Raw genomic sequence first — 15,000 nt, forward strand, 5'->3', positions numbered from 1 at the left:
CTCAGGAGTCTCCCTTAGGAGGCAAGCCTGGATGCGCCTTTGTCATTTCACGGAGGCCTTCAAGTCTTCATTCACTGATGCCCCCTTTGATGGTTCTTCATTGTTCGGAACCAAGGTGATAGACACCCTCACCAGGTGCGAGCAGGAGGGAAAAACTCTGTCTGCTGTAGGGGTCCGTTTTTCCCTTCCCTCTAGGCCTTACCCCAAGGCCCAGAGGGGTGGGAAGATGTGGTTCAAAAAATCACAGAGGTTTTTTCCTGGTGCACAAGGTGAGCCCCCCTCCAGAGGCAGAGGAGGGGGTGGTTATTAAGGGAGACACCGCCTTAGAGGCAGAGGGGGCCCCCGCAATTTGGGAGACCGCGATTCCTTTCTTGGCTCTCCCTACCGTCGCTCCTGATGGGAGGCCCGACTGTGCGTTTCTGGAGCCAGTCGGAGGTCAAATATCATTATACCTGGAAGCCTGGCAAAGCATCACCCAGGACCGATGGGTATTATGAATAATTTCCAGAGGTTATGCCATCCCTTTTTCGTCAGATCCCCCTCCAGTCAGAAAAATCCCGGACGTTCCACCCAGTCAAAGGGATCACTCTGCTTCAGAGGTTTCAAAGCTGCTAGAAAAAGGAGCCATCCAGCATGTCCCCTCAGACCTGATCGGCTTAGGGACTTACTCACGATTCTTTTTGGTGCCGAAAAGAACAGGGGACCTGAGACCCCATATTAGATCTCAGCCAACTGAACAACCATATACAAAAGTCCAAGTTCCGTATGGTCACTTTACAGTCAATTCTCCCATTGTTAGGAAAAGAAGTATGGATGTGCTCCATCGACCTCAAGGATGCTTACTATCTTATCAAAATGGACAGGGCATCCAGGAGTCACCTACGCTTCTGGCTGGGAGCCAGTCATTTTCAGTTTCGAGCCCTGCCCTTTGGTCTCACCACAGCCCCCAGGGTGTTCAACAAGTGTATGGCGGTGGTGACAGCTCACTTGAGACGTCAAGGATTCCAAGTTTTTCCATATCTGGATGACTGGCTCCTCACCGCCACCACCAGGCATCTACTAATCCAAACCAGGGACGCTACCATCACTCTCTGTCAACAGTTGGCATAACACTTAACTGGGAAAAATCTGCCTTGTTGCCCTCACTGCGTGTCATTTTTATAGGTGCAGAGCTAGACACTGTTCAAATGCAAGGCTTTCTACCACAAGAAAGAATCCGAGTCTTACAGCAACAGGTGCACGCCCTGCTCCCACTGAAAATAGCGAAGGCAAGATTTGTTCTCCAACTCCTGGGGACTATGGCAGCAACAATTATGTTAGTCCCTCTAGCGAGATTACACATGAGGCTCCTTCAGTGGCTCCCACCCTATTTTGCTCACAGACAGATGCAAACAGGATCTCAGTTGGTGGCTTTGCACCAACAATCTGGACAGGGGAAAACCCTTCATTCCACAGCCTCCGGTTGTCACTGTGACCACAAGACGCCTCCCAGATGGGGTGGGTGGGGCATTATCTCGGCAGGACAGTCCAAGGCACGTGGCAAGAGCACAAGATACATCTACATATCAACGTCCTAGAGATGAGAACGGTGCTACTTGCGTTGCAGGCACTTCAGAGCTTTCTACCTCTCGGGACTATTGCAATCCACTCGGACAGTATGTCAGTAGTGTGGTATCTGAACAAGCAGGGAGGAAACCAGGTCATACCCCTTGTGAGTGAGGCCATGTGTGTGTGGCAGTGGGCAGTATCTTCCCAACGGTTTCTGGTGGCAATGCACATTCTGGGGAAGTCCAATGTGATAGCAGACAGGCTAAGCAGAGCTTTTCTGATGCCTTACGAGTGGTCCCTGAACCGTCCAGTTGCAGAACGGATCTTCAGCAGATGGGGTCAGCCTTGCTGCAATCTTTTTGCCAGCCCCCTCAATGCCAAATGCAGCAGTTACTTCACATTGATTCCCCCCCCCCCCAGAGGGAGTCACCCAGGGATGCTCTAGTCCACGATTGGCCCTCCGGTCTGCTATATGCTTTCCCTCCATTTCCCTTACTGTCAAAAGTGATTCAGAAAGCGCAATCCTTGGGAAGCAGAATGATTCTGATTGCTCGATACTGGCCTCGTCAAGTTTGGTTCCCCTTTCTCCATCCCTACATTGTGGACACGCCTTGGATTCTGGACCCATAACCAGACTTACTGACACACATGTCAGGGCAGCTCCACCCCTCTCTGCGGATCCTCCGATTGACAGCCTGGCTACTCCACTTCCGTCGTTAGTTAGGCTTCATCACTTTTCACCTAAGGTAGTTCATATTTTATCTTCCTCTTATAAGCCCTCTACTAGGAAGATTTATTCCAGAAAATGGAAGAGATTTTCTATTTGGGCTCATACCCAAGGGATTGACCCTTACACAGCTCCAATTGCTTCCGTCTTGGAGTTTTTGTCTATGCTTTTTCATCAGGGTTCAGCGTCCGCTACCATCAAAGTCCAACTGGCAGCGATTTCTCACTTTCATGTTGCTAATGAGCCTAGTCTGATGGCTCACAGACTCTGTAAGGCTTTCCTGAGGGGCACTGTGTTACTCCATCCTCCTGTCTCGGAACCGGTCATGCCCTGGGATGTAAATTTTATTCTGCAAGCCCTTACTTCGTCACCCTTTGAGCCTGCAGCTACTTGTGACTTAAAATTCTTGACCTGGAAGACTGCCTTTTTAGTAGCCATCACATCAGCCAGACGCGTCTCAGAGATTCAAACTCTCTCTATCAAACCCCCATACTTGACCTTTCATAAGGGCAGGGTTTCTCTTAGACCAAACCCTTCTTTTCTTCCTAAAGTGGCATCCATATCTAATCTTAATCAATCTATTGAGTTGCCAATGTTCTTTCCCCAATTTTCAAACAAGGCAGAATTTAAATTTCATCAGTTGGATGTACACAGACAGTTACGTTTTTATCTGCACAGAACCAAAGATCTCCAAAAATCTGATCAGCTGTTTGTTTCTTTTTCGGAAAACAGAATTGGGTCCTCTGTCTCCAAAATCACCCTGTCCAGCTGGATATCAAATTGCATCTCTTCATTTATTCCTCGGGGGGGGTAAAGACCTACTGTTTCCAGTCAAGGCTCACTCTACTCTGGCTGTATCTACAGCTACAGCCTATCAGGCCAGATTGTCTATGGATGATATTTGGGCTGCAGCTACCTGGGCATCTCCTCACACCTTTGTTACTCATTACAAGCTGGACGTGGTATCTAGGGGCAGGTCTTCCTTTGGTTCAACAGTACTCTGGAGTATCTTCCTCTGAGCCTCCCAGGATTTAGGTGCTGGGGACACTGTCCCACCGGTAAGAATGTAGGCGAGATTGGACTACATAACATCAAGAAGTTATTTACTCACCATAACGTTCAATGTATGTAGTCCATCTCGCCTCACATTCTTACTTACCCTCCCACCTTCTCCCTTCCTGGAGGATCTGGAGGTTACGTCTGGGTTTCAGAGCTCCCTTCACCTTTAGTTTATTCTTCTTTACTTTGGTATTGTTATGCATGAGGTATGAGTGTGCTGTTCTCAGCAAACTAGATCTGGGGATATGGAGCAATTCAGCATGGGATACCATCTTAGCCCAGCCAATAGAAGACTTCGAGCTAGAAAAGTTTTGCCGAGTCGGAGCCGATATTCGACTCCGAACCCACGGGTAAGAATGTGAGGCGAGATGGACTACATACATCGAATGTTATGGTGAGTACATAACTTCTTATTCAGTCATAGCCTCACTTTAGGCTGTGTGCCTACTGAATGGCGCACAGCGACAGTTATCCCAATCCACAAAGGTTTGCCAACACGGACCCCAGAAACTACCACCCCATTAGCCTGACGAGACTGGTCTGCAATGCCATGGAACGTATCATCTTGGAGCATATAAACAAAGACATAGGTAACCTCCAAACCCTGGACCCCACTCATTTTGGGTTTGTGAAAGGTAGATCATGTCTACTAAACTTGTTTGACTTCTTTGAAACAGTCACTAGAGCTGTTGACGAGGGCAAGATAGTGCACACCGCCTATCTTGACCTCGCCTAGGCTTTCGATACCATCCCCCACTCTGGAATTATAGATGAACTCGCTAAATTGGGCATAAATCCCTATGTCACAAGATGGGTGGCCAACTGGCTCGCTGACACAACCCACACAGTAAAAGTAGCCGACTCCAAGTCCGACTTCAGACCAGTGATGAGTGAAGTGCCATAGGGTTTGGTCCTAGGTCCTCTCCTGTTCTGCATCTACTTCTCTGAAGTGCAGGCCAACACAGGTCTTTGGATGACAAAGTTTGCAGAGGACTGCAAACTGGGAGCCATAATAGAATCACCTAATGATGTAGACATTCTACAAAAGGGCCTCACAGAGATAGATGCTTGGTGTCAAAGTCATTGGTTCAAGCTCAATGCCAAGAAGTGCATTGTCATCCCCTTTGGGAAAAACTCGGTACCCATGAACTACCACATAGGTGGTAGCTCACTAAACACTGAAAGTTTGATGAGAGACCTCGGGACACAGGTGGACAGTAGTCTCTCCTTTGATAACCACATTAGTCAGGAAATCCTTGTACGTGGCACACGTCATCACAAAAGGGTTCTCCTCTAGAAAAAAGGAGGTCATTGTTCCTCTCTACTTATCCCTCATCAGACCCATTATAGAGTACAATACCCTGTTTGGCATGTCTCTCACAAGACACCTACATTTGGAAAGGCTGCAGAAGTACCTCACTAAGAGGATTACCGACCTCAAGCAGATGCCATACGCAGACCGTCTCAAAAAACTCCAGCTGTACTCCGTCGCATGTCGCCTACTCAGAGGTGATCTCTGCCTAACATACAAAGCTATGTCAAGCCGAGAGCTGTTGGACATGCTACACTTAAAGAACTCCCATTCTGTCTGAACCACACGCTCCAGGGACCTAAACCATGTCATCACAATAAACTGAACATGCTGGACAGATAGATTCCTGTCCCAGAGACTTCCCACTGTGGAACAAACTACACATTCATGTCAAGCAAAGCTCCTCATTGGCCCTCTTTAAGAAAAATCTTGACGACTGGATGGGAAAAAGAAAATTCACCCCGGGGATCACTTCTGTGGCATTGCTTGACAGGAGCACAGGAAAATAATTTTCTTGGATGGCAAAAGCCAGGGAACCTTTTTGGCTAGGCTTAAATAGGCCCCAGGGCTGATAGCCTAGTACCTCTCTGTTTTTATGTTTGATTGGCTTTCTTATTGATTTTTCAGTGGTCCACAGTAGTTGCACAATTGTTCTTTGATCAAGGCTGTAAGAAGTTATGGAGACTCTCTTGGGTGGTTTTCTACTGTTCTGTGTGAATCGCTTCTGTCTCAACTAGTACCCGCAGCCATGTGCTGCTGTGTTGTGAGGTGCTTTTTTTTCTATATGGTCTTAGCTGCTTTGCTTGCTGATAGCACTGATTTACTCCCCTGATCCAAAGTATATTCCACTGAGGGTGAGGGCTGGTAGTGGGAGGAGGCCATCATACAGACAGCCATAGCAGTGGGTTGTGCTCTCATCAGCATCTCAGATATGAGAGGGTATTTCATTATAGCACTAATCATTCCACTAATCAAAAAATGTAACCTGTTACCACATTTGCCACTGCCTTCCTTGTGCATGTCCCTAAGCCTGTGATGAGGGCTACTGTATTCACTGCTTGGTGGCCAGATGCCCACCCTTGGACCATCCTTTGCATTGCCACTTCTTCTTTGAGGTGTTGTGGCATGATGGACCTAGTCTACCCCTCACTTCAAGAATAGACGTCCATTCTCGTCCCCTGCCAGTTTCAAGAAGCACCCAAGCTGCTAACTGAACTCAGGTTGTGTGGGTCACAGTTTGGGCTTTTTCCCTCCCTGAGATACTTTTGAATCTTTAAGTGCTGTCCACTCATTTTTGATGTATTTTAGTAGTGCAGTGATAATGTTGTAAAGATTTATAAGTTCTGTACTTAAGCTATGTTTATTAGTTAGTTGATCCTAATTATAAACTAAGATTAATGTCACTTCTGCCAACAGTAATGCAGTTTTATGATTAGCTAGTCACAGTTGCTATTTTATGCTGTATTTTCTGACTGGATAGTTGCTGTTAGTGTTTTATATTTGATCTTACATTTTTTTTCAATTTAAAATAAATTAATTTCATTGAGGTTGGTTTATGTGAGTAGTATTTTTAGGGGGTAGGGTAGCTTGTGTGTTTTGAGTGCACAGTGTGTGAAGTTACTTTTTAAACACTGAACTGCTTGAGAGATGTGGTCTATATTTTACTTAACTTGTTCTGTTTTATTTTACTTTTTTGTTTTAAACTAAATGTAGGTTTACATGTACATCATTGGATCACTCTTGCAGTAGCCTAAGCTATATGGGATATATCCTGCAAGGATATGACAACTGGTCAGCTTTCAAAGCTTAGTAATACCATCCACACATCCTAACCACTGAACAACTTGAGGATAACAGTGTAGAATCGTTGGTTAAGGTGTCAAGCCTTCACAACTGTCTTGCTGTTGAAGTGTACCCTTCCCTGTGGGTTTCTAGTGATTGATGGTCAGCTAGTGCTTCTCTAAAGCTGGGCAGACCAAGTATTCCATTGGAGAATACTGAAAAAATCTGTTGTGCAGGAGAACTAAAAAATGTTGTGAACTAACGTTTTTCTTTTCTGTCAGAAATTCTTGCTAGGGGCTTGGACTGGTGTTTTTCGTGAAATTATCTTAAAACTTTACATATTTATTCCATAGGATCATAGTATCATAGGACATTACTAGGCTATTGGCCCTGAGGCCCTTATAAGCCTAGCCAAGAGTTTAGCCCATGTTTAGACAAATCGGCACCCAAAGCCCCTGTCCAGAAGGGACACGAGTGGAATCCCAGGGTGTATTTTCTGTTTCCCATCCAGTTATCCAGGTTGTGCTTGAAAAGGGACCATGACTTATTCTGCTTGACGTGGAGAGGAAGTCTATTCCATAGATGGGGAGTCTCTGGGACACAAATTTGTCCCGCCAATGAGTCCTGTTGTTGCCACAGACCAGGTTGAGGTTACGCGTGTGGGTTACTCGATTGGAGCTTGACTTGCGGATATGCAGTAGTCCCATCAAAGCAGGGTGTGAGATTGCTATGTATGCCAGACAGAGGTCACCTCTGAGGAGTCTGTATAAAACTGAGTGGAGGGACAGAGCTTTTAGCCTATCTGTGTAGGGTAGATGTTTGAGGCCCTGGATTCTTCTGGTGAGGTGGTCTCTCCAGTTGCTGCATGTGTTTTGCGAGGTACATGCCAAAGGGGGCATTGTACTCAATAACTGGCCTTATTAGGGAAGAATACAGGGATGTTATGATCTCCTTCTCCCTGGATGAGATACCCTTACTTATGAGATGCGCCATGTAGAAAGCTTTCCGTACAATGGAAGCAACATGATGGTCAAAAGTCAGATTGCTATCAACCTGGGTGCCCAAATCCCTCATGACTGATTGCATGCTTAGGACATTGTTATTAATGTGATAATATGTGGGGACATCACTCTCCCCAAAGGGGATGTTGATGCATTTTTTGGCATTCAGCTGGCGGCCATGTTTCTGCCACAAAAAAAAAATCCAGAATCCCAGCAAAGATATCCTGACTTATTGCAGGTGGACTTTTACTGAACCTGCAGCTATTTTTTTCTCCCTTGCCAGCATTAGAGGATACTTTCTTGACAGCCGGCAGTTTAACTGGCGGTCAGCCTCCTGCCTGTAAAAAGTTTGATAAATCCTGTAAGGTTCCCAAGACCCACAAATTTTTCATTTCAAACCCCAGATCTGACCCTGCATTGATTTCTCTGTCAGAACAGTCTTCTACCAATCATCTTTTGGCATGTGTCCCTTTTCCTTCTGACAAGGATGGGAAAGCATTTGATAAGTTTGGAAACAAAGTTTATTTTTCTTCTCCTTTAGTCCTCAGAATAGCGAGTTGTCTGATGTAAATGTCCAAGTTTCTGCTGGATTCCAGGTAATATGAAAAAGTTAATTGCTGACCTCCCTTTAGAGACCAAGACATCTCTGTGTTCTTGTGACACTGCTGATGCTGTATCCAGAGCAGCTGCTACTGGTTCAGCAATGATTCTGCACTGTGTGCCTCTGAAGTGTGTGTCGTATGCCGCTGGCTATGACACTGATGACATTTTATGTTGGTAATATGCTCCCATCAGTTGCTCGAATTTAGCAAGTAACATCATGTAGAATGTTAACCAGTTATCCCCGTCTGTTACTGTTGTTTTACTGATGACTGGAAATATTTAGTGACTTTGGATACTGAGTTTTGAAGTGCTTAGCATATCACTGTTTTGTAGCCTTGCCTGTTTAACTCTCTGATAATAAATATTGACAGAGCTCATCACAGAAGGATTATGTCATCCTAGCAACACAAACGCCTCCCATGCAGGATGTGGGAGAAGAGGCTCCAATTAATAAGAAAGGATCACTGCAGCAAGACGGGCAATCTGAGGAATGGGCTGCAGAACATGCCAGGCAGGTAAGGTGCTAGCTGTTTACATTTCAGTAGGAATATGTATGGTGCTACTATTTCACTATGTTGGTTAATTAATGCATTGCATATAATTTTCATGGATTCAGATTTTTTTTAATAAAAAGCATGTAAAATATTGTCCACAGATATTTTTAATGTAGATATTTAGTCACATGAACAGCTAAATTAGATCACAAGAATATGACCATTTAGAATCAGTAGATTAACATGTATGATATAACAGAAATAACTGCCCCATAAAGAAGAATTGTCTAATATCCTGTGGAATATCTGTATATTCATTTTCTAAGCCACTTCTCCTACTGAAAGCTGCAGTTGTAGCAAGCTGAACAAGACTCACTAACCTTCTGTATTCTCAAGTCATCTCAAGCTCATCCTGGGAGATTTCCAGGCCAGCATAGTGATATCATCTCTCCAGCATATCCTTGGTGTACCCCATGCTGTCTTCCCAATGGGCCATGGCCAAACGACATCTCACAGTAGCCAAACAAGGGGCTTCCTTACTAGGTGCTAAAACAGCCTTACTTGTATCCTTTCACTGTAGAGGAGCAATGGCTATACTGCAAGATTCTCATGAAATGCTGAGTGCTTTACTGTAATGAGGGTGCGTCCAAAAACCTGGGAATGCTCTTTAGTTTTGATAGTTGTGTCTGTGATCACATCATTGCAGGTACTGCCTGAAGCTCATTGCCGTAGGTCATAATAGAATCACAGACTAATAAATTGAGTGCTTTGTCCTAGGGCTTGGCTTCTGCTTCACCACCATGGTCTGGTACAGTGTCTACAAGACTGTCTCCACTGTATGCATCTCCTGGTCTACCTCCAGATTCCCTCTAACCTCACTCAGAACAAAACCCAAAATACATAAACCTGTTCTTGAGTTAGCCGTTCCCCCACCCCCAAACTGTAAAGAACAGTCCATTGTTTTTCTGGGAAGGGTCCACGATCTCCAGATTGGTGGTACTGATCCTCATCCCAGCTGCTGTGTGGTACTGATCCTCATCCCAGCTGCTGTACACTCTGTAGTGGAACAGTTCACTGCATGTAGGAGATCGGTCACTTGATACCAAGACGATGTTGTCGTCAGAGACACAATCCTTACATCCTCAAACTGGATGCTGTCCAAAACTTTGCTATACCATGACATCATGTTCATGGAAATGACACACAGGAGAGTAGGCAAGGCACAGCTGTGGCACAGACCTGCACCACCTTGAATTTTTGTTGTGTCTTTCGGCTTTTCCCGGTTAGGGGTCGCCACAGTGGAACTCCGGTCCGCTAATGATTGGCAGATAGATTTTTACATGCTGAGTTGCCAGCCCTGACGCACAACCTTCAACGAAGGTATGCCCATTCATGCATGTCTCCACGCAGAAGACGCTCTAGCTGAAAATCGAACCGGACAGCGTCTTATTGTGAGGTGGCAATGCTACCGCAGCATTACCAAGAATGCAGACACAATTAATTCCTGAGATATACAGTTTGAATGGCATAAAACTGAATGGCATAAAACAACAGCCCCATAATCCCATAGTCTTCTAGGTCATCTCATAAGATATTCCAGAAATCACAGACATGCCTTCTTTACATCCACAGAACACACATGTACTCAAGTACTTCCATAACCCCTCCAGTATCCCTGCAGGAACAAAGATTTTATCCACTCTTCAGCAACCATGATGGACTCCATATTGTACCAGCTCAGCTAGAGTCCTGATTATTGGGTGAAATCTTCTTTCTGGCATCTTGGCACAGGTTTTCGTATCAAGGGTGAAGTGATAGGATTGTAACCCCTCTGTTTCAAATACGCCCTCCTGTCTTCTTTTTTTAAAATGAATACCATCAGTTCAGTTTGCCAATCAAGAGGTGTTATCCCAACTTTTCACTCAGTATTATGAAACCACAATAACCACAGCACTCTAACAATATCCAGTGCCTTCAGCATTTCCAGATGAATCTTACCTAGTCATCCAACCTTTTTTTACACCCAGGCTAAAATTTGCAAAACAATACATCGTCTCCCAAAAGCAGGTGAGAAAATGTGTTATGGTCTGATGAGACCAAGGCTCAACGTTTTGGTCACCATTCCAAAAGGTATGTTTGGCGGAAAAACAACACTTTTCATCACCAAAAAAACACCATCCTCATGGTGAAGCATGGTTATATGTATAATTGTATGTATAATATGTGAAGTATGGTATATGTGTAATACTTATTAGTCTTGTCATAATCTTGCAGATCTAAGCTTCAAAACCAAGGCTAGGGAAACCATTTCATTTAATCCAGGGAATTTGTTGGCTTCTTAAAATAATTTGCCAATGCAACTCCCTATACTCAATACGGGTCTCCTATGGCCCTCCTCTTACATCCACAGGCACCACTTTAAGCATAAAAAATATAAAATCAGCTGCTTCACAGTACATAGTGTGTTTATGTTGTTGTTGTCTTTTCCCGGTTAGTGGTTGCCACAGCGGAACTCCAGTCTGCTAATGATTTTCAGTAGATTTTGATGAACGCCGAGGTGCCAGCTCAACATTCAAACTTCAATGAAGGCACACCCATTTACGCATGTCTTTCGAACGCCCACCCAACCGCGGGGAGGACATGCAGACTCCACACACAATGCACTCCCCACACTCTAGCCGAGAATCGTGCGGGAGAATCTCTTGCTGTGAGGCAACAACGCTACCGCTGCACCACTGCAGATGCTCAGGACATAGTGTGTTTATAAAGGGCATTATTAAGATTTTTATTTCTGATTTCATACCTATGCTGATATATTGTTTGCTGGATTTTTCCTATATAAAATACACTACATTGATTGCATAATGCAATATAAACCACCCACTTGCGTTACAGTTACCATAACTTTTCCCCATTACATATTTTTCTCTCCCTCTTATGTATATACTCTTCTCATTGAACACATAAGGATATTGGGGTAAGACCCACATTTCTAAGTACCTGTTTTTCTCTGTCCATTAAAAGCAATATCATTCCTATAATTCTCTATTATATTCTTAATGTTGGAACTCTTTCTAAATATACATTTCAGGGGTTTCTGAAAAATAAGTGTCTAGATCTGATATACTTGCAAATCTAGCCCATTCTTTTTCTAAAATGTTCTTAATAATCAATGCATCACCGTCATAATTTTGTGACAAATGCTCCTTTATACAGGGCTTTTTCTTTACCCGACCCACTTTCCTGCATAACAAAAAACATCTTCCTTTCTTAACAATGGTGTGAACCTACTCTGTCTACCTTTCTTTTTTTTTTTTTTTTTTTTTTTTAAACAAGTTTATTGTTTTAACATATAAGAGAAATATCATAACAATTTTATACAAATAATTAAAAATAGGTATTATTATAATATTCAACAAAACAACTAAAGTATTTACAAAGACATCCACTACAATCAGATCAATTAATTAAACTAAAATACTGTGCTATTGAAATTAGAATTTTTTTAACAAATTTTGTAAATTATCCCATACAATAAAATGTGATGTTTTTCTAGTTGTTCTCATTCTAATTGTGCTTATTTCCATATGACACATTATATTCATAACATTTTTAAATTCATTGAACGAAGGAGGTGTATCTGAAATCCAATTTCTAGTTATTATTTTCCTAGCCACTGCTAGGATAGACCATAACAAGGGAAGCTTAATCTTTTAACACATTGAGGTACAGGTGTGTTGAATAATATAAGGACTTAGAAATAATGAAATTATCTGTAAAAGAGCCTGCAAAATTCATTAATTGACTTCCAGTATTCTTTCAACTTCATACAGTCATAAAACATATGAGCCCAGTCAGCATTAATTTCTACATTACATCTCTTACATAGATTATCTTTATTATTAATTTTATTCATCATCAAAGGTGTATAAAAGATCTATGTAAAAATTTCCATGTATAAAGTCTCCAGACAATGGAAGATGTAGTTCTATAAGCAGATTCCAATATATATTGTTTATCTTGTTGAGTTGGTGGGTCCCCATTAATAGAGGTGAAATAATTCCAGTATGAATCTACATTGTAAAAAGTTTCTTGTCTGATAATTTTATGTATATATGAAAGTTTACCTTTATCAGAAACTTTATGCTGTAAATTTATTATCAAGTAATCAATCAGTTTTGGAATAGATTCTTTAACTGTTATAGACATTAGATCTATTCTATCAATGAGATGTTGTCTAAAGATCTGAACCTCTAACCAGCAAGTTTCTCTTAGATCAAATTCTTGTTTTAAGAAATCTAGATTTTTAACTTTATTATCAGATATCAGCTGATACCAGTACTTTAGATTATTATCTATAGCTAAATGAGCTCCTTCAGAAGTAGATGACATAAGCATACCCTGAGTATAAATTATAGGAATACAATAAAATTCCATTCCCTATACTTAGGGTGCATGAATATAAAGTTACGATAACTAATAATAATATTTAATGGGTAACAGACCATATGTTTAGGTGTAATAGGTGAAGTACAAAATTCCTTTAGCAACCACAACATGGAGTTATTTATAATCATATTTTTATGTGTTAAGGAGATTTTCATGAAGTGCATACTAATTAGCTCCCAATAATCTTTCCATTTTATGACATATGACCGATCTATTAATAAAGTAATAACTTTTATAATAGAAGAGATAATATATAAATTAAAGTCTGGAAAAGAAATACCCCTTGAGACCAGCTATTAGTATGTTTCTTTAATGCAATCCTAGGTCTATTAGGTGCCCATAAGAAATTTAACATTAGTGTATTCAGTTTCTTGATAGTTATTTTGTAGGTGAAAGTATTATTGATTGTATTAAGTATAAAATCTTGGGGAATATTATCATTTTAATAATTGTAAGTCTCTCCTCCATAGTAAAAAACATATTATTCCAGGTATTAAAAAGATTTTGTATATTAAGAAAACAGGTATTATAGTTATTATATATAATAGATTTAATATCTTTAGATAGTATTATACCTAAATAAGTTATCTGACCTGAGTTGGGTACATATTTAGTAAAATCACTAATGAGAGTATTTTTGTGTATATATAGGTAGTATTTTAGTTTTTTCTTCATTGAATATTAAACCAGAAATACTTTTAAAATTCATCATTTTATCAAATAAAGACTGCATAGAAGAATTAGATCCTGCTGATGTAATTAGAACATCATCTGCAAAAAGTTGAATTTTTGATGTTGTATTTTTTTCTATTTCAAAACCCTCTATGTCAGTACTGTTTCTAATCAAATTAGCCCAAGGCTCCATTACTAAAGTGAATAATAGTGGAGAAAGTGGACATCCTTGCTTTGTACCTTTAAGAATGGGTATTTTTGTGAAACATATGTTCCTACCTTAATATAAGCCAGCATTCCTTTGTATAAATGCTCAATTAAATTTACAAATGCATCAGAGAAATTTGTGCATTTCAGTAAGGTAAACAGATAGTCCCAACTTACTGAATCAAATGCTGAACCTATATCAAGACTAATAAGTGTTAAATCTTTCTTTTTCCTATTTGCAAAATCAGTTAATGTTAAAGTTCTTCTTATATTATCAAAAGTATTTCTATTTACAATGAAGCCCGCCTGATCTATGTCTATAATGCCGGGATAATTGTCTTCAATCTATCAGCAAAAATACTCATAAACATTTTATAATCAACATTAAGTAATGAGATGGGTCGATATGAAGAACATCTAGTTGGATCTTTATTAGGTTTTAAAATTGGTGAAATAAATGTATATTGCCAAGATGGGGGTTATTAACTCAGTTTGGGCCAGAATAAAACCTTATGTATTAATGAATATGTAGTTTTAGAAAGGATTTTATATATCTCTGGTATAATACCATCATTACCCGGTGCTTTGTTTGATTTAAGCTTATTTATTTGTGTAATAACTTCTGTATATGAAATACTCTTGTCCAATAGTTTAATCTGTTGTTTATTAAGCTTTTTATTCATGTTTGTGGTTATAAACTCCTTTATTTTATCTTTAGGTTCCATGTTAATGTTGTTATGGTTAATCTTGTGAAAGTGATTTCTAAATTCATCCAGTATTTCTGGTATACTAGAAACATTCTTCTTTTTCCTTAGAGAAAAGATTTCTTTGATATGGTTTTGTTTATTCAATCTTTTGTTTTATTTTTAAGTCTATGTAAGTATTTGGGGCTTATTGAATAAGACAAAACTTGTATTTCTAAAGTTATTTTAACTTTATGAGTTAAAATTTCTTTGTATTTCTCATTTAGTTTGTTTATTTCTTCAATAACTTTCTTGTCCATAATATTTTCTTTATTATTATGCTTATAAGAGTCCAGTTTACTTTGAATATCTAACAATTCCTTATCCCAAGATTTCCTTTTGTTATTATACCATCTGATACTTTGTCCATATAGATATGATTTTAAGGCATCCCAAACATAGA

General features: G+C 40.7%; 1 protein-coding gene across 1 annotated transcript in view; it reads left to right on the forward strand.

Moving 5' to 3' along the window:
- ODR4 (odr-4 GPCR localization factor homolog) overlaps positions 1-15,000 on the forward strand; it is a 606,843-nt gene that overhangs the window by 45,436 nt on the left and 546,407 nt on the right. The window contains exon 3 of the mRNA XM_044085317.1: positions 8,404-8,547. Within this exon, the coding sequence (XP_043941252.1) occupies positions 8,404-8,547 (144 nt within the window). The remainder of the gene's footprint in view (positions 1-8,403; positions 8,548-15,000) is intronic.

This window comes from Protopterus annectens, chromosome 10.part0 (genome assembly GCF_019279795.1).
Source record: "Protopterus annectens isolate FY-2018-M chromosome 10.part0, PAN1.0, whole genome shotgun sequence".
NCBI classification, from domain to species: domain Eukaryota; kingdom Metazoa; phylum Chordata; order Ceratodontiformes; family Protopteridae; genus Protopterus; species Protopterus annectens.